At 40.5% G+C, this 18,559-nt stretch overlaps 1 protein-coding gene across 1 annotated transcript in view; it reads left to right on the top strand.

Moving 5' to 3' along the window:
* Positions 1-18,241, top strand: part of SLC22A4 (solute carrier family 22 member 4) — a 42,831-nt gene extending 24,590 nt beyond the window's left edge. The window contains exons 5-10 of the mRNA NM_001206989.2: positions 3,953-4,079; positions 8,057-8,157; positions 10,455-10,669; positions 11,907-12,089; positions 14,256-14,391; positions 17,863-18,241. Coding sequence (NP_001193918.1) covers positions 3,953-4,079; positions 8,057-8,157; positions 10,455-10,669; positions 11,907-12,089; positions 14,256-14,391; positions 17,863-17,938 — 838 coding nt within the window. The 3' untranslated portion in view covers positions 17,939-18,241. The remainder of the gene's footprint in view (positions 1-3,952; positions 4,080-8,056; positions 8,158-10,454; positions 10,670-11,906; positions 12,090-14,255; positions 14,392-17,862) is intronic.
* The last annotated feature ends 318 nt before the right edge of the window (positions 18,242-18,559 follow it).

Raw genomic sequence — 18,559 nt, 5'->3', positions numbered from 1 at the left:
GGGTAGGCATGTGTGCTGGGGTTTGATTCCCCACCATCCCACAAAGCACCATTCTCAGGAAACCCAGTCCCCCTTTGGCTCTCCCAACTCTTCTCTGTTAGTGGGTGGTTGCTGTTGTTTGTGGAGATGGTACTGTTGGGTTTTGTTATTTTTAGCTCTGCCCCTCTGCTCTTCTGGAGAAGGAAATGGCAACCCACTCCAGTGTTCTTGCCTGGAGAATCCCAGGGACGAGGGAGCCTGGTGGGCTGCCGTCTATGGGGTCGCACAGAGTCAGACACGACTGAAGCGACTTAGCAGCAGCAGCAGCAGCCCTGCTCTTCTGACACTTTTCTGTAGGAAATCTCTTTCTCCTTATGGCTTCAACTAATGTAACTTCCTCAAGCTTCCCTATCATGTAATGAGTAGCATCTAAGATGTGACTGTTTATCTGCTTTGTCTTGAAGAGCTAGAAAATCACATCTGTTTAATTAATTGTTAGAGAAAATATTCTCTTCACTCCTCCCACAACCCTTCAACCAAATTTTGACACGTTAATGTGGGAATAACAAAGTGTTGAGATGCTGACCCCAATTTTACTGAGTACAGCTATGGGGAAGACTTTATGTGAGAGAACAGAATGACAATAATGGAATAAGGTCCCAGCCATATGTTTTATTTAGGGGAGACTTCTCATTTCTTTGGTTTTTCCATATTTAAACAAGAGCAAAGGGGATTTTTCCCATTACTGAGTTCGGTACTCTCTCTCTCCCTCTCTCTCTCTCATTGATTAGTCTTGATTTAGTTTCATGATATCAAAATCAAATCTCCTAGCAGTGACTGGTTTTACTGAATTGCTTGACCTCTCTCTGCTTACAAACAATGAAAGTATTTTTGATCATGTGTGGGGGCTCACAGGTTAGACTAGCCCTCATGGTTGCCCTGTCCTATGGACATACTTAGGAAGTGTGCCTTAGGAAGTTTCCCAGAAGGACCTTCATCTTGCTGCAACTGTTAGGCAGCCATAGAGGCTGACAGTAGTACTTCTTGGCCTTGTTAGACCTGGTAGCTGTGGTTAGACCACTCCAAACTACTGTCCTTTTATGATCTCTAAGGCTGCTATGATTTACCAATGCAAATCCTTGGCATGAGTGTGCATGGGAAAAAGAAAGCACTTTTTTTTTCTTATTTCCCTAGAATTTGAGAAACAGCGTGTTAGATACTATTCTGATTTCCTGACCCAGTCTGAGAGTAGGGCAACTTTCTTGAATGAGAATCACCATCATCACCATCATCATCACATCACATCAGCATCACACCCTCTCTCCACAACACGCCCTGCTAACTGAATTTATTGTAAAAGGTGCTGGTGACCAGACAGTCTCTCAAGTCACAAGCCAAGATTATTCAGAGGTTACTTACTGCCTCTTCAGTTGAATGATTTTGGTAATCTGTGTTCATTGGTTCTAGTTGTCATTTCAGCATAAGAGACTAGTACTTTCAAAATATGTTATAGTCAACTGTAGTACTATATGATTCTATCAGAGAGAGAGAACAAAAATAGAAGGGCCCTGACTGTAAGAGATTAGTACGGATTTTAATTTGCGGGGCTTGGATCTTTGCCTCGGAACCAAATACCACAGCAAGGAACAACTCTGACAGGTCAGCCTCTTGGGTTTCTAGCACAGAAGGTCCATCCCACAAGGAGCTGCCTTACTCTTGCCCTGAGGAGAGTTGTTTCTATGTTGCCCATGGGCTGCTCCATGGGTGCTCCTGGCTGTGGGCACATTGTACCCAGGACAGGACTGCCCCAGACAGAGCACAGCCCGCGGCCAGGACAAATAAGCTGAGTGCTTGTCCTGAAAGTTTAACAGTCTTATCAGTTTTCTATAAAAATAAAAACAAAATAGCTCTCTTTTGAACATTTCGTCCTTGAGGGTGGGATTTCCTGAAGCAGTGCCCGTCCGTCGGGGTGGTCTGGGATGATGTGGCAACGGCTTCAGGCTACTGAGACCTCTGTTGCCTATTCAGTATGTGATATAGACTCTCCAGCAACACTCTTCCCCTGTTCAATTTCTACAGAGAGGCTGTAATGTAAACCTTATTTGGCCCTCCACTAACTTGAAATGATGAGCTAGACTTGATTATTTATGCACCAAAAAACCATGGCAATTCACAAGTTAAGATGGCAGCAACCCTAAGTACAGTGGGCTGAAAATTGGAGCAGGTGGTTTGGGGACTTTTTAATGTCCCCAGTTTCCTTTAAAAGGCTTGGCAGTAAGTGACCACAAGTATGAATGGAGTGTTGTAGGTGGGGGAGGAGCCCCTAGGTGCAACGTGGGGGAAGTTTTGCAATATCTAGCTGACTAAGCATTTGGAACTTGAGGCCAGTGATGGCCCTCAGAGCTGATAGTTAAGAAAGGTAGGGTATGTCTAAGAACAACTTGGTTGGGGAAAGATACCTCTCAGAAGTAGAAGTGCCCAAGCTGTAGAGTTCTTCATTAATACAGTTGCCTCTAGCCACCTGCAATGACATATTAAAATTAAGAAAGTGCAAGTGTTAGTCTCTCAGTCGTGTCCGACTCTTTGCCACTCCATGGACTATAGCCTGCCAGGCTCCTCTGTCCATGGAATTCTCCAGGCAAGAATACTGGAGTGGGTTGCCAGTCCCTTCTCCAGGGGATCAGACGTGGGTCTTCCACATTGCAGGAAGATTCTTTACCATATGAACCACCAGGGGCCACAAGTAAATATAAAATTGGATTCTTCAGTCACTCGAGTCACACCAACTCAATAACCACATTTGGTTAGTGGCTGCTGCATTGAACAGCACAGATACACAGCACCAGAGAAAGTTCCCTGGGACAGGACAGCTCTAATTACCAAGGGCCAGTGGCCTAACATCATCACAGTTGCTACAGGGACCAACCAAGTGTATATTCCAAAAAATGCCAAGTGGGTTCATTTTTCAACTCATGTGCTTGTGGTAGGCTGGGGACAGAAGGTGGGGGTTAGCTATTTGATATGTTGTGTTTTGCTCTGAGATAATTCCTGTTGAGGCTTTGCAGGGGCCTGTTAATTATAGGAAGACTATATCTGTACATGTAATTTCTTTTCTAGGACAGCTTAATACTGACAAATAGATAAGGAAAACAAGAGCCAGCAAAAGAATGGCTAAGCAATTCTGAGAAATAAAGATTAGGAAAGAATGATAAAAAATAAATAAAAATAGAAAAATTAGGAAAGAATAGAAGTCAGCCATGTCTGAGCATCAGTTAAAAATGTGGGTAGATTGTATAATAAAAAGTCAGTTTCTAACTAACACAACATTGTTAATCAACTATATTCCAATATAAAATAAAAAAATTTTTAATGTTTCTAGACAATAAAAAATAAAAACACCACATTGGCTATCTCCCTACAACTGATTTGGGTACTCAGTGAGCTGAGAATCTGTTGAAAGCCATGGGACATCCCACAGAGGTGTGTCAATGCACTCGCCTCCTCCTCTGACTGCCTAAGGAAAGGCCCGAGGAACACAGGTGCCTTCTTTTACCCAGGAAACTTGTGAGCATCACCAGCTGGGGCACCAGGAATTCCCCTAGGGATGGACACACTGAAAAGACACTAGACTCTGTTTCTGTAATGAGCCATGCTGGCTATGAAGTTTTGGGTGGTATTCTCCAGCTGCCCTGGTTTCAACATGCCCATAGTTAATGTTACTCCTTGTAGGCGGGCCCTGGCTTCAAGTACAACTAACGATTGGTCTTATGATTTGATCAGAACTTTCAAATGTGAAGGTACTTTTACTTATTCCTACAAATAACTGAGTTCTTATGAAGCCTCCCTCCTGATGTTCTTTAAAAAGACAAACTAGAATTTTACAAAATAAAAATCATTTGGGGGCAACTTAACAGTTGATAGCATCAAAACTTGCTACTGTGAAAAATTATGAAACATCCAAAATGAATTTTAGGTTTATTCCTGAATCTCCCCGATGGCTGATATCCCAGAGAAGATTTAAAGAAGCTGAAGATATTATCCAAAAAGCTGCAAAAATAAACAACGTAACTGCCCCAGTGGTAGTTTTTGATCCTGTGGAGGTAAGGATTTGCAAATGTTTTCTCTTGAGATCAGCTGTGCATTCTTGATTATGGAATTTAATTTGATTCAATAGATTTTTGAGTGCCTACTATGTACCAGGCACTGTTCAAGACCTTAGAGACAAAATGATGATGAAGTTCTGAGATAAAACCCATCTCAAAGGGCTGTGGACCAATTAAATATAATAATATATATAAATTGCTTAGCAAATAGCAGTGAAAGTGTTAGTTGCTCAGTCATGTCCGACTTTTTGCAACCCCACGGACTGCAGCCCACCAGGCTCCTCTGTCCATGGAATTCTCTAGGCAAGAATACTGGAGTGGGTAGCCATTCCTTTCTCCAGGGAGCATACAGCAAGTGTAGATTAAATATTAGTTCTTGCTCTGTACCACGGATGCAGCTACATACTGGTGATTTTTTAATATCTATATTAAGTGGGAAAAAAATGTGTTTGAGAGATATTCCACCCATGGGTTCCCCACTGTATTCTGAACCTTACCAAAGTCTGCTGGGGAAGCTGTACCTGTCTTTAGTCTTGCTATATCGTGTCTAGGACCCTAAGGCCTGAGAGCATAGGCTGGTGGATTCACACCTGCAGGAAGGAGGCCATGGGAAAAAGCAAATATTTAGTGGAGGCATACTCACTTCCTGACAGTCAGTAAGGACTCACCGTGTCCTTGGCCATACCTCGTGCCAACTCCCAGAGAAAACAAGAAAAATTAGACACATGAGGAGCATAGAATATAACCCAGAGTGTTAAGAGAATTAGATGGAAGATAAGTGATGAGGTGAGGAAGGAAGTCCCCAAGGAGCAAACAGTGTGAGCCAGCAAAGACAGCAAAGTGATTCAGGGCTGGTCCAAACCAGTGAGGACGCTTAAATGATAGGGCAAGGGCATTCATGGCCAGAAGGGTCAGGGACTGCTCAGGACACCCCAAGAAGACTATATACTTCTTAGTCTGTATGCTTGCCTCCACGCTCACATCTGTGCTTCTGGCCACCCCAGGACTTTGGATGGTGACGAGTGTGCCAGTACTCTATCCTTCTTGGCCTTTGGAACCTTTTACAGAAGCAGATACCTTGGTGATGGCTGGAGGTTTAATTACAGTGGCCATGAACCCAAGCTTTCAGAGAGCTGCCAAGAAAAATATGTCTTAATCCTTTGCTCTTCGGATCAAGAATTCCGTTCCCAGCCTTGGTCAATTTAACTGGATGCAAAAATAACATTGGGAGTGTCTAACACTTCTGGATCTCAGGGCTGTGCTGAATGTTTTTTGTTTTTGTTTTTTTTGATGTTTAATGGATAAATGGTCTGACTTCTGTTTTGAGGACCTTAGAGTCTAGTAGTAGAGATAAAGCTTATATGGATGAAAGCAATCATAAAACATTTCAGAGATACATAGTTATATAGACAAATGAGAACAAAGTCCAATGTCAAAACACATGCTTTCTTCCTGCCATGAGGCATACTGAACCTCAGCTGAACAAACCCGAGGAGGAAAAGGGAGCTTGTGCTTTCCTGAGGCCAAGTCATCTCTCCCTATTCACCTCCCAGGTAGGGTCCTCTGAAGGAGGATATATAGGGCCCTGTGCCAACAAATGCAAACTGCTCGGAATGGTAATAAAGAGCCCACCAGATGCCAGGCACATTGTTCAGCTCATCTGATGCTCATGCCAATCATTGCTAGTACATATTATTATAGGCCTTTTCACAGGAGGGCTAACAGGCACAGTTCTTCTTAGTTTAAAAGTTAAATTATTTGCCCAGGATTACACAGATAAACGTCTCACTCTGGTGCCTCATGTTAAGGGCAGTGGCATTAAGTTGGACAGGAAGAAAAACCATGTCATACCATCTTCAAACACAATCTTGGGCTTCTGTGGCTTCCTTTCTGAAGCACCTTCAGCCTTCTCATGGTGCCCGGTCCAAAGGCATTTCGGCGGCTCCATCCAAGCCAGAGATAAGCACTGGATACGGAAATGTTCTTGTCCTGAGGTTTCCGAATCTGGCTGCTTATCGCCACCACCCAAAGAGCTTTTAAAAATTACAGATTCCCAGGCCCTTGAGTCCTAGGAAAGATTCAGACTAAGCAAACCCAAGGTGGGACCTGGAAATCTGCATTTTCACAAGGACCCTGTGGAAGTGCCAATTGTCAGCATAGGCCTGATCCCCAGGTCCTGTCTGTGCTTGGTCCCATGCCCATAAAACTTTCAGAAGGACTGCTAGTCCCAGCAGTTTACGCAGGGACTTTCTTCCTTGTGATAATTGGGTAATACTGCCAGGGGCATGTTCTGGAGGTTTTCACTCCAGATAGTGCAGAAGCAGAAAGGTAACATGACTGTGAGTTGCATAAGGAGGTGCCTGATTGTTCTCGAAAAGAAAGATGCTAATATTTGGGAAGCAGCTACAAGGGCGGGTCTGGCACTCTTCCTTCCTTCATTGTGGAAATTCTTTCCTTGGCCTCTTACTGAATACACGCACAGAGTCACAGAGTTTAACTTTATCCTGAAGAGATTCTCCACCTCAGAGCCTTGTAGCTTTTTTAGTTTCAATTCCTTTTTTTTTAATTGAAGTATAGTTGATTTATAATATTGTATTAGTTTCAGGTGTACAAGACAGTGATTCAGTTATTCTTTCAGATTATTTTCCATTATAGGTTATGAAAAGATATTGAATATATTTCCCTATGCTGTATAGTAAATAATCCCTGTTGCTTATCTATTTTATGTATAGTGGTTTGTATCTGTTAATCCCATACATCTAGTTTATCCCTCCGACCCTCCTTCCTCTTGCCTTTGATAACCATGTTTGTTTTCTATGTCTGTGAATCTATTTCTGTTTTTTATATAGATTCATTTGCATTTGTATTACATACATAAATGACTTATAATATTTGTCTTTCTCCCTCTGACTTACTTCACTAAGTGAAATATTCTCCTGTTGCAAATGGCAATATTTCATTCTTTCTTACGACCAACATTCCATTGTGTATATACCATAGTATCTTGAGCCAATCATTTGTTGATGATTGTCACTTGGGTTGTTGTCTTGGCTAATGTCTTGGCTAATGTAAATAGTATAGTTTCAATTCTAATAAGCTTGATTATCTAGATTCCTAACACATGAAAAGTTAACTTCAGTAAATTAAAAGTAAAGGGAGGAAGCCCATTAACAGTAGTAAGAATACCACCAACCATTGACAGCTTACGTGTTTTCCTCAATGGTGCAATAATTAAAATAAGAGTTAAAATGTATGGGGTGTTAACAATGGTTCAAATACTATGTTAAGATTTATAGATATGACCTCACTTAAACTTCTCAATGCTTAATTATTAGACCCATTTTACAGAGAGATAAACTGAGGCTCACAGAGGATAAATAGTAACATTTTCAAGGTCCCCTGGTTAACCCAAGTGTGTTCTGACACTGAGACAAAAACAGGAAAAGTATAAAAAGCAGATATGAACCTCAAGGTAGTTTGGGGCTATATGGCCCTACCCACTCAAAAGGCCCTAAGGTTCAGTGTGATTAAGGTCACCCATGGTGATGCCCATGAGTCAAGGCAAATCTATGTTAGCAGTCAGGCTTTACATAAAGAGACAGTGAAGCCAATTTTTATATTTTAAAGGTTTCTGTCTAAAATGGGCCACAAACATTTTTAAATGTTAGAAGAAGCATCCTTTATTTAGATGCCCTTATTGTATGCAAGGGCTTCCCTGGTGGCTCAGAGGGTAAAGCGTCTGCCTGCAGTGAGGGAGACCTGGGTTCTATCCCTGCATTGGGAAGATGCCCTAGAGAAGGGAATGGCTACCCACTTCAGTATCCTGGCCTGGAGAATTCCATGGACTATATAGCAAATTCCAGACTTCTAAGCATATTCAAAGTGAAGTGAGTTACATGCATAAGAATATACTATCGTAGCCAAAGATACTTCCTCATCGTTTCTTAATCTCATAGTTGTGTACATTACTTTAGCAACAGGAGCAACTCCCCCTGAAGCAGCAGAAAGTTTTCATTTTGGACCTGTTTAGGACTCGGAACATTGCTACAATAACTATTATGTCTTTGCTGCTATGGTAAGTAATAACAGATCTGGAAATGTGACATATAGCATGTAAATATAGAGCTGATTTTCTTTTTTTTATTTTATTTTATTTTATTTAACTTTACAATATTGTATTCAAGGGACAGGGTCAAGGCCTGGGTCCTCCTGAGACAAAATTAAAATTTTAGAATCTAAGTTATTTGGAAAGCCCTTAACTTAATTTAAGGGCTTCCCTGATAGCTCAGTTGGTAAAACTGCATTGCTCTCGGCCTGCAATGGAGGAGACGCAGGTTCAAGTCCTGGATTGGGAAGATCCCCTGGAGAAGGGATAAGCTACCCACTCCAGTATTCTTGGACTTCCCTTGTGGCTCAGCTGGTAAAGAATCCACCTGCAATGCGGGAGACCTGGGTTTGATCCCTGGGTTGGGAAGATCCCCTGGAGAAGGGAAAGGCTACCCATTCAAGTATTCTGCCCTGGAGAATTCCATAAACTGTATAGTCCATGGGGTGGCAAAGAGTTGGACACAACTGAGCGACTTGCACTTTCAACTTAATTTATGGAACTAGATACTGAAAAAAATGTCAAAGAGAACTTTGACCCACATGGAAAGGGTCCCCTGCCCCTCCTAAAGTTACTGGAATTAAAACTAATGATATCCTGGATGCCCGAAGCTGAGATGCTAACTCACCTCCTGCTTCCAGAAGTTGTACAGGCAATTAATCAGTGAGCTTAGAATATGCTGAGTCCCCACTGCCTGACTTGGAGTTTTGACAAGCTTATTATTCTTGTGAATAGCAATTTACTGAGTGATTTTTAAGACACATAAATAATGAACTGACTTTGTAGGCAAGATTTAATAATATATCTGCCAAGAAATTAGGAAGAAGACAGAAAGGAAAGAACATGCCTACTCCATGATGGCAGCACAAAAAACGATGGTAATCAGAACTACCAGGCTCACGCTGCAGCTAGTCTAATTTTAGAGCCGCCTTGTATTAAATTAGAAGTCATCAATAACAGAGTTTATGCCCCTAAATTAAGCAAGTGTGTCCTGGACACGTGGCTTTCCGCACAATGGACCTACTTAGTTCTTAAATGTCAGCAGGTATCACTGATGCAAATGAATCTTGAGAAGGGGCACTCCTGGGCTAACAATAAAGTAGTCGTTAGTTTTATTCATGCTGCTCTTATTATCAAATGTGAAAATCACTAAGATCCTAGAGGAATAAAGTTTCATTTTTTGTTTTGTTTTGAATTAGCCCTTGTGCTATCCAACCTAGTAGCTGCTGCTAAGTCGTTTCAGTCTTGTCCGACTCTGTGCGACCCCATAGATGGCAGCCCACCAGGCTCCCCCGTCCCTGGGATTCTCCAGGCAAGAACACTGGAGTGGGTTGCCATTTCCTTCTCCAGTGCATGAAAGTGAAAAGTGAAAAGGAAGTCGCTCAGTCGTGTCCGACTCTTAGCGACCCCATGGACTACAGCCCACCAGGCTCCTCCATCCATGGGATTTTCCAGGCAAGAGTACTGGAGTGGGGTGCCATTGCCTTCTCCTCCAACCTAGTACAGTATGTGTAAAAAAGATCCAACAGTGTTCCTGAAAATATTTTTCAGATGTTCTCTGCTTTTCAGTCATGTTGATAATAAGCAAGTTTCTCCACAGAGGAGTCTGCATAGTGTTATATATAACTTAGTGTTTTTTCCACAGAAAAGCTTTTATGTGGAAGTTAACTATAATGGCGGGATATGCAATGTGCATTCTGTGATACCCTGAAGCATTATGAGACTCATTTTTTTCCCCTAAAGTGAGTTTTACTAAGTCAATTGGAATTTACTGTAAGTGGATCCCACAGTATTACCTATGTATCTTTTTCTTTTGGGGGGGAGGGGAAGAGAATGAAATATGGATTTTATGTTCACTGATGTGACAGTCTTTCTTCAAATAATATCTCTAAGGGGATGAGAATGTGTTGTACAAGCTATTCTACTGAAACCTGAAATTAGCTAGCTTAGGATAGGTAATTGTTGAATATTTGTATATTTAGACTTAGTGCTGTCCACTTTCGGCAACGATAAAAACATTTCACATCTCTGTTGTCCATTATAGTAGCCACTAGCTCCATGTGGCTACTAAGGAATTGAAGTGTGGCTAGTGCCAAAGTGAGGGGTGAAATTTTAAGTTTTACTTAACTTTACTTTTTACTTTTAAATAACCCTATGTGGCTAGTCACTACTTGTAAGGTACCAAGATATGGACAACTTCCTATCCATCGTGAAATTGTAAAGTGACTCAAGCCATCCTTTTGTCGTTTCTGTCTTTCGATTTCCAGGATGTTGACCTCAGTGGGTTACTTTGCTCTGTCTCTCAACACTCCTAATTTACATGGAGATCCCTACCTGAACTGTTTCTTCTCTGCTTTGATTGAAGTTCCAGCTTACATTGCAGCCTGGCTGCTACTTCGAACCCTACCCAGACGTTATGTCATAGCTGGAGTACTGTTCTTTGGAGGAAGTGTGCTTCTCTTAATTCAGTTGGTACCTGCAGGTAAGAAGCTATCCAGTATTAGCAACTTACCAGAAAAGATCCACACCTCGACCAGGCTAGTTATTAGTCGTGTGTGCTTAGTCGTTCAGTCGTGTCTGATTCTTTGCGACCCCATAGACTGTAGCCCACCAGGCTCCTCTGTCCATGGCAAGGATGGACAAGAATACTGGAGTGGGTGGCCATTCCCTTCTCCAGGGGGTCTTCCTGACCCAGGGATCAAACCTGGGTCTCCTGCATTGCAGGCATGTGCTTTACCATCAGAGTTACTGCTGCTGCTGCTGCTGCAAGTTGCTTCAGTCGTGTCTGACTCTGTGCGACCCCATAGACGGCAGCCCATCAGGCTCCCCCATCTCTGGGATTCTCCAGGCAAGAACACTGAGGGAAGCCCTAATTATTAGTCACTTCCCTATTTATGTAGCTTTTACATAATAAACCATTCATAAGTCAGTTACACAAGAGATAGCTAACTCTGTGATTTCCTTTGTTCAAAATTAGTCCCTTCAAACAGAAGGGTTAGTATCGGAGTCAGAAATCACCACCAGAAGAAGAGTAACGCTCCCAGTGCATCCCCTTCATAGAAGCTTTCACCTAATCCCTCAAACCTTTGAGGCATAAACCTGAGTGCTAATTTCTTGGTACTTTCAAACCTTCTCTCTGATTGATGTATATATACAAGTGTTAAGAGTTGGTAGTACATGCCAGTTCCAGTATAAATTCAGTGATTTTTATCGTCTGTAATCTTTAAGTAGTTAGAAAGCACATGAAAAGATACATGCTTCTCTTTTCCTCTTATGTCCAAGTTTCTCATATTGTTACAACATTAAGTCAACAGATTATTGATATATAGTATTATATATAGAAGTATATATCTCAAGAATAATAAGTAGGATAAAAGGATTGGTTCTTCTGTTCAAAGATTAAACTTAACTGCATTAACAAGCTAACAATTGACTATGAAACTGTTGTAATTAAAGTGTAGATAAGGTCACGGAATGCATAAATGATCTAGAATGACAGAAGAGTGAAGCTCAAAGCACCCTTCACTCTCCATCTTTTTCTACGTCCAATTAGTAAGCCTTTGAAGAAGAAGTGTAATTTGGGGAATATCTTTATATTAGAAAATATTTATATATGAAACATAAAACATTCGTATACAAGCAATAGGGACAAAACAAGCAACTGTTAAGAAAGTATTGTTTCTACAAGTACCTCTGTTTACACTGGGTGTCTTCTCCAGGTTACAACTTCTTGTCCATTGGTCTGGCCATGTTGGGAAAGTTTGGGGTCACGTCTGCCTTTGCCATGCTGTATGTCTTCACTGCAGAACTCTACCCAACCCTGGTCAGGAACATGGCAGTGGGGGTCGCCTCCATGGCCTCCAGAGTGGGCAGCATCATCGCTCCCTACTTTGTTTACCTAGGTGAGATGCATCTTATCAGTCTATCCTTTTTTTTTTAATATATCTGTAAGTAATAGACTTTCTGTTGTGAAAAATGCAAACAGCACAGCAAGTGCTAGACTCCTGTACAAGGTCACCTGTACTCTCTCAGTTCCTCAAATCACAGCTCTCAGAGAAACTAACACTAACCTTTGGTGAGTAGCCCTCCAGACATTTCGTTTTGTACAACACACACACACATTTTTAAATACACAAAATTATATCATAAATATTGTTTCATGACTTTTTTTAAACTTAACATTGTATCAGAATATCTTTCCTGATTGGTATATATATAGTTTTCATCTCTGCCTTTCATCTTCCCTATACTTTCATACCATGCTCATGTGGTCTAATTGTTATATATGTAGTTCTTTTATCTTCTATTTAGTTAGTACATAGACTTCTAATATATGTGTACACATAATTTATTTAACTAGGTTCATGGATGAATATTTAGACCATTTCCAAGTTTTTGTTATTGCAAATAACATTACAGTGAACATTCCCCCACACCCCCACAGCCTTTGTATATATGGATCAATGGATTGCTGGAGCAATTTAAAAATTTCATAGATATTGCCAAATTGACTTCTGAATACTATACCAGTTTACAATCCAACTATCAATATATGAGAGTGTCTGTTTCTCCACATCCTCACCAACAATGGGAATCATCCAATTTTTTAATTATTGATAATCTGTTGTGTGAAAAATGGATATCATTGTTGCTTTCATTTCTTTTTCAACTATGAATGAGGTTGAACATTTTTTCATGTATTTATTGACATTCTATTTATTTTTAAGATATCTGACTGTCCATGTCTTTTCCCATCTTTCTAATGGTTTATTCAACTTTACATTTTGAGGGGGGAGCTTTTTGTAATTGAAAAAATTAGCCCTCTATATATATATTATAAATATTTTTTCCTAGTTTATCATTTCCCTTTTGACTTCATGACTTTTTTTGCAGTGCAGGAACTTTAGCTTTTATGTGATCATATTTATTCATCAGAAGGGCTTTCATGAGATGTTCCATGTATGTAGGAGCTAGCACTTGAAGCCTAAACCTCGTAAGAACTTTACTGGTGAGAGATGGAGACACAGTTCCTTATTCTTCCTAGTTATTCATTGGTTACCTACTGGTTCAAACACACACAAATACATCCCCAAAGACATATGTGAATTCTCAGACAAGGTACACTCTAAAACCTTACAGAGAAAGAGAGACATTTTCCACACAGCTGCCCTGAATACTTGAGAAATACATTATTATGTAGAATGGTGTCTTTTCATCTTCCCTATACTTTCAAACCATGCTCATGTGGTCTAATGGGGGACCACTTACATAAGAAATGCAGGAGTCTGAGAAAGAGCTTTCTGTTCCACAGTAGCAGCTCCTGTTGGTGACAACAGAGGCCTTAGAGAAGCTTCAAGATTTATATTTTTTTTGTCAAATAAAATTCTTGGTTGTGTTATTCCTCTGTAATCTCTGTATGTAGAAGGGAAGCAAGATGAAGATCTATTATTCTCCTGTCCAAGTAACACCAGATAAAGAAGAGGTGGAGTGGTTCTTCCAATTACATATAAAACCAAGACATATAAATACTGCAGAAAGAAACCACAGTGCCTGACATTTATTGATTTAAATTGGATTGAATATATTACTTAGATTTTCTTTGAGAGTCTCACAGCTCTGTGGACCTAGCTTTCTACAGCAGCCTACTGGTCTGGGCAAGTGCAAAGGTCATATCAGTCATCACAGCCAGTACCTGTCCCTGCAACATCCTGGTCCACCTCTTTCCCTGTGGTGTCCTCCCATCCCCCATCTCCAGTGACTTTTACCTTAAGAGAACTTTGGTAGGCAAAGATTTCTATCAAAAGAACATCTATCACACCTGATTAAGTAGCAGCTTAGAGAATACCAGTTGACATGAAAGACTTTTTGATAATGCAAGATCAAGGGTGAATAATTATGGAAATTCAGAGGCAATGACATCTGCCAAACAGAAACTGTGTATTTTGCACACTTTTTTCTTCTGTAAGTATTCAGATTTAAAACTGTGTGCCACCATTACAAAGTGATTCTCAAGAGCATCTGGAGAGTCCCTCTATCTAACTGATGTCCTTACGTCCTGTGTCTTACAGGTGCTTACAACAGAGTTCTGCCCTACATCCTCATGGGTAGCCTGACGGTCCTGATCGGAATCATCACTCTTTTTTTCCCTGAAAGTTTTGGGAGAACTCTACCAGAGACCCTAGAGCAGATGCAGAAAGTGAAAGGGTAAGTGGAACTTTATTTTTTTTTATTATTATTATTTTTTTTTACTTTGCAATATTGTATTGGTTTTGCCATATATCAACATGCATCCGCCACGGGTGTACACATGTTCCCAATCCTAACCCCCTCCTCCCACCTGCCTCCCCATACCATCCCTCTGGGTCATCCCAAATTATATGTATAAAAAAAGAATAAACATGATAGAATAAATAGGAAGCTTCTGAAAAGGAAGAGTAACAGTGGAGAGTAGCACTATCAGATAATAAAGCATATTATTAAGCAACGGCAATTAAAACAGTATGATAACAGTATAGAAAAATAAATTACCGGGATGGGATAGGGTTCAAAATTAAACTGAATAAAATAAGAGAATTTGGTGTGAGATAATAAGTAGCACTTCAAAATCAGTGGGGAAAAGTTAGATTATTCAGTAAAAAGTGGTAGAATATTCAACTAGCCATTTTGGCTACATCAAAAGCTGAAATCCTACTTCAAAATATATCATGATAAATTCCAGGAAGATTAAAAATTGAGGCCTAAAAATATAAAGTCATAAATGCACCAGAAGAAAACATAAATATTTTATAACCTTAAAGAAGGCCTTTCTGAGCATGATATGAAAAACAAAAAGACATAAAGGAAAAGATCAACATATTTGATTAAGCAAGTTTAGATATTGTCAGTAGAGCAAAAGTGAAACCATAAATTAGAACAAAGGTCGACAAACCAGGGGGAAAATATTTGCAACACACCAGACAGAGTTAATAAACTTAAGATACAAGAAGCTCTTAGAGGTCAGTGGGAAAAAGACCAACAACTCAGTAAGAAAACTGGTAAAGGTCATGAACAAGCAGTTTATAGAAAAGAACATTTCAGGGGCAAATATATTTATGAAAAGGAAATACCTGTCCACATTAATAAAAAGAATTTTTAATGCAATATCATTTTTTGGCCTATGAGATTGTGTGAGAGTTTTCTTCTTGATATCAACCAATTCTGACACCAATGAAGTGTCCTGTAATGACATTCAATTATGACACTAATTACCCAGGACTAGTATCATCCTCTACAGGTTAAAGGCTCAGTCCCATAAGACAGCTTACTCTTCAGCTGCCAGTCACAAGTAAAGTAATGGGTCCCCAAGGTTATCCACATTTCTGGCTGTTGGGGAGGGGGAAATTTACTCCCTTACCCCTTTAAGTTCTTGTGGCTGAACTAATAATAAAATTGACACAAGTCAAGTCAAGAGCAGAAAAACACATTTGAATTCATGCATACAGAGATCTCTCAGAAAGAGGACTGCAGACATGGCCAAAGCAGGCAGCTTTTACACTTTTTAGACAAAGAAACAATAAAACTGAGAGGAATTGATAGGACAAAGAAACTTAGGTTTGAGTGCTTAATTGCTGTTGTTCAGTCGCCAAGTAGTGTCAGACTCTGCGACCCCATGGACTTCAGCAAGCCAGGCTTCCCTGTCCCTCACCATCTTCCAGAGTTTGCCGAAGACATGAACTTGGGTACTTAATTAGTAAGGAATTTAAATAAAGTGTGGGCCTGGGTGGTAATTTATAAAGAAGCAACAAGGTTTATTTATACAGATTTTTTGGTCCTGCCCTGAATTCTCCATCTCTGGTGATAAGGGTGTCCTTCTACCTCCGTATGTGGGGAGTGAGCATTTTCCAAGAGGGATTTATTTCCTGCTTTCGGGGGCACAGAGGAGGCCAGAGCTTCTTTCTGCATCAGCTCCTTCACAAGCAACTTGAATTCAAAATAATCAAAATGGGGACTTCCCTAGCAGTCCAGGGGTTAGGATTCAGTGCCTTCACTGCTGAGGGCCCAGGTTCAGTCCCTGGTTGGGGAACTAAGATCCCACATGCTGTGTGACCAAAAGCAAAAACAAAATCAAAAAGCAAAATAATCAACATGCTATTGTGGCATATTTGGGGGCAGCCTGCCCTGAGCTCCAACATGTCCAACGTGACTACAAAGTCTGGTGTTTCCACAACGCCCCTCCTCAAGTTCAGGAATTTGCTAGAATGATGCACAGAACTCAGGAAAACATTTTACTTACTATTACCCATTTGTTATAAGCAACACAAATGAACAGCCAGGGGAAAACGTGAGGTCCGGAAGGGCCCAGAGCACAGGAGTCTCTGTCCTGTGGAGTTGGGGAGCATCACCATCCTGGCACGTGGATATGTTTGCCAATTCAGACGCTCTCCAGACCCCAGTAAACGTTTAGGAGATTTTATGGAGGTTTTTCACCACATCGGCATCATCAATATTAATTTAACCTCAGCCCTTCTCCCTTCTCTGGGGGCTGGAGGGTGGGCTGAAAGTTCCAGGCTTCTAGTCAAGGCTTGATCTTTCTGGAAACCAGCCTCCATCGTGAAGCTATCTAGGGACTCACCAAGAGTCACCTCATTAGAATAAGAGGCAAGACATTCCTGTTACCCTTGTCACTCAGAAAATTACAAGGGATTTTAGGAGCTCTATTCAGAAACCAGGGACAAAAATCAAATATCTTTCTATGACAACACAGACTGGCAAACATTTAAAAGATCAGTGGTATGGTAGTAGAAGTTTAAGGTTCATTTATTTTTATTTATTTATTTTTGTCCGCACCGGGTCTCCGTGGCTGCAGGGTTTCTCTAGATGTGGCAAGCAAGGGCTCCTCTTCGCTGTGGCATGCAGGTTTCTCGTTGCAGTGGTTTCTCTTGTTGCGGAGCATGGCTCTAGGCACGCAGGCTTCAGGAGCTGGGGCTCGCAGGCTCTAGAGTGCTGGCTCAGCAGTGGTGGCTCTAGAACTTATTGGCGCTGCAGCACATGGGAGCTTCCCCAGCCAGGGGGTGAATCCATGTCCCCTGAATTGTTAGGGGGATTCTCAACCACCGGGCCACCAGGGAAGTCCAAGAGAAGTTTAGATTCTAGAGGGAAACTGCCTGGCTTCAAAACCCAAATCTACTGCAAACTTGGGCAATTCGCTTAGTTTTCACTAGACCTCAGTATTCCCATCTGTTATATGGGAATAGTTCATATGGCTTTTGTGATGTTATATAAGATAATGTGTTTTTTGTTGTTGTTGTTTACTTTTTTTTATTTTATTATTATTATTTTTTTTTTACTTTACAATATTGTATTGGTTTTGCAGTGCAGAGCCATGATAAAAATAAGTCCATATGTGAATGGGTGATCCAGACTGGATGTATATAGCAAAAGATGCCCAGTTTTGATAGGCTGTTTCTCCTAATGATGAAACTACTTCAATATCAACTTTACCTTACCAAGAACTTCATGCTTACCACTCTATTCTTTCCTCAGTGAAACTATAAAATTGTGAATACTAGTGCTAGCTATACTCATGAGGTTCTTTTTAAAGTAATTACTTGTTCATTGACTAGAGAAATGTTTTTCTGTGTCAATTTGGCATTTTTTTTTTCATTTAATTTTCTTTGGCATTTATCTTATTTTCAGGTTCAGATATGGGAAAAAAACAAAAGGTTCAATGGAGAAAGAAGAAAATTCCAAAGTTATAATAACTTCATTCTAATAAAATTCCCATCCTATTTGGTGAATTGAAAAACATCCATAAGCCTGTGAAGAAACTAAAGCTGTTCCTGATGAAAAGGACTGACTAGGAGAAAAAACACTAAAATGGACCTTGCTATTAAGAAATGCTTGCCGTATGGCAAACTCTGGACCAGACTTACAGATAACTCCTTATTTTTAAAAACAAACCATTTCTAGAGACTTTTCCTAATTAATTCGATGAATTGAGTTTGTCGGATTTTTAGAAAACGTGTTGGTCAAGGACTGGAAAACCCATATATAAAGATTAAACTCATTTCCAAATACAAAGACTATCCAAATTTTTTAAAAATTCATTGAATTAACTCAACTGTCAGGCTTGTGTGTGTGTGTGTGTGTGTGTGTGTGTGTATAAGTAAACCAGCTCATTCAAAATGACCAATTATATGCAGTATTCCTACCCAGCAAATTTTATACGCTCCTTTGAGAAGAATTGATGGCAGATACTAATAGCATTTACAAGTGAAATGTATCAAGAGATCAGACAGCCTGGCTCTATGGCCTGTCAGCATTCAAGAAGGAAACAAGGCAGCTCCTGGCTACAATTTCAGAGGCTATGGCTCACAGGCTATCGAGTGATTCA

This window comes from Bos taurus, chromosome 7 (assembly GCF_002263795.3).
Source record: "Bos taurus isolate L1 Dominette 01449 registration number 42190680 breed Hereford chromosome 7, ARS-UCD2.0, whole genome shotgun sequence".
Lineage (NCBI taxonomy): Eukaryota > Metazoa > Chordata > Mammalia > Artiodactyla > Bovidae > Bos > Bos taurus.
Note: the sequence above shows the minus strand (reverse complement) of the source record. Positions and strands in the feature narration are given on the sequence as shown.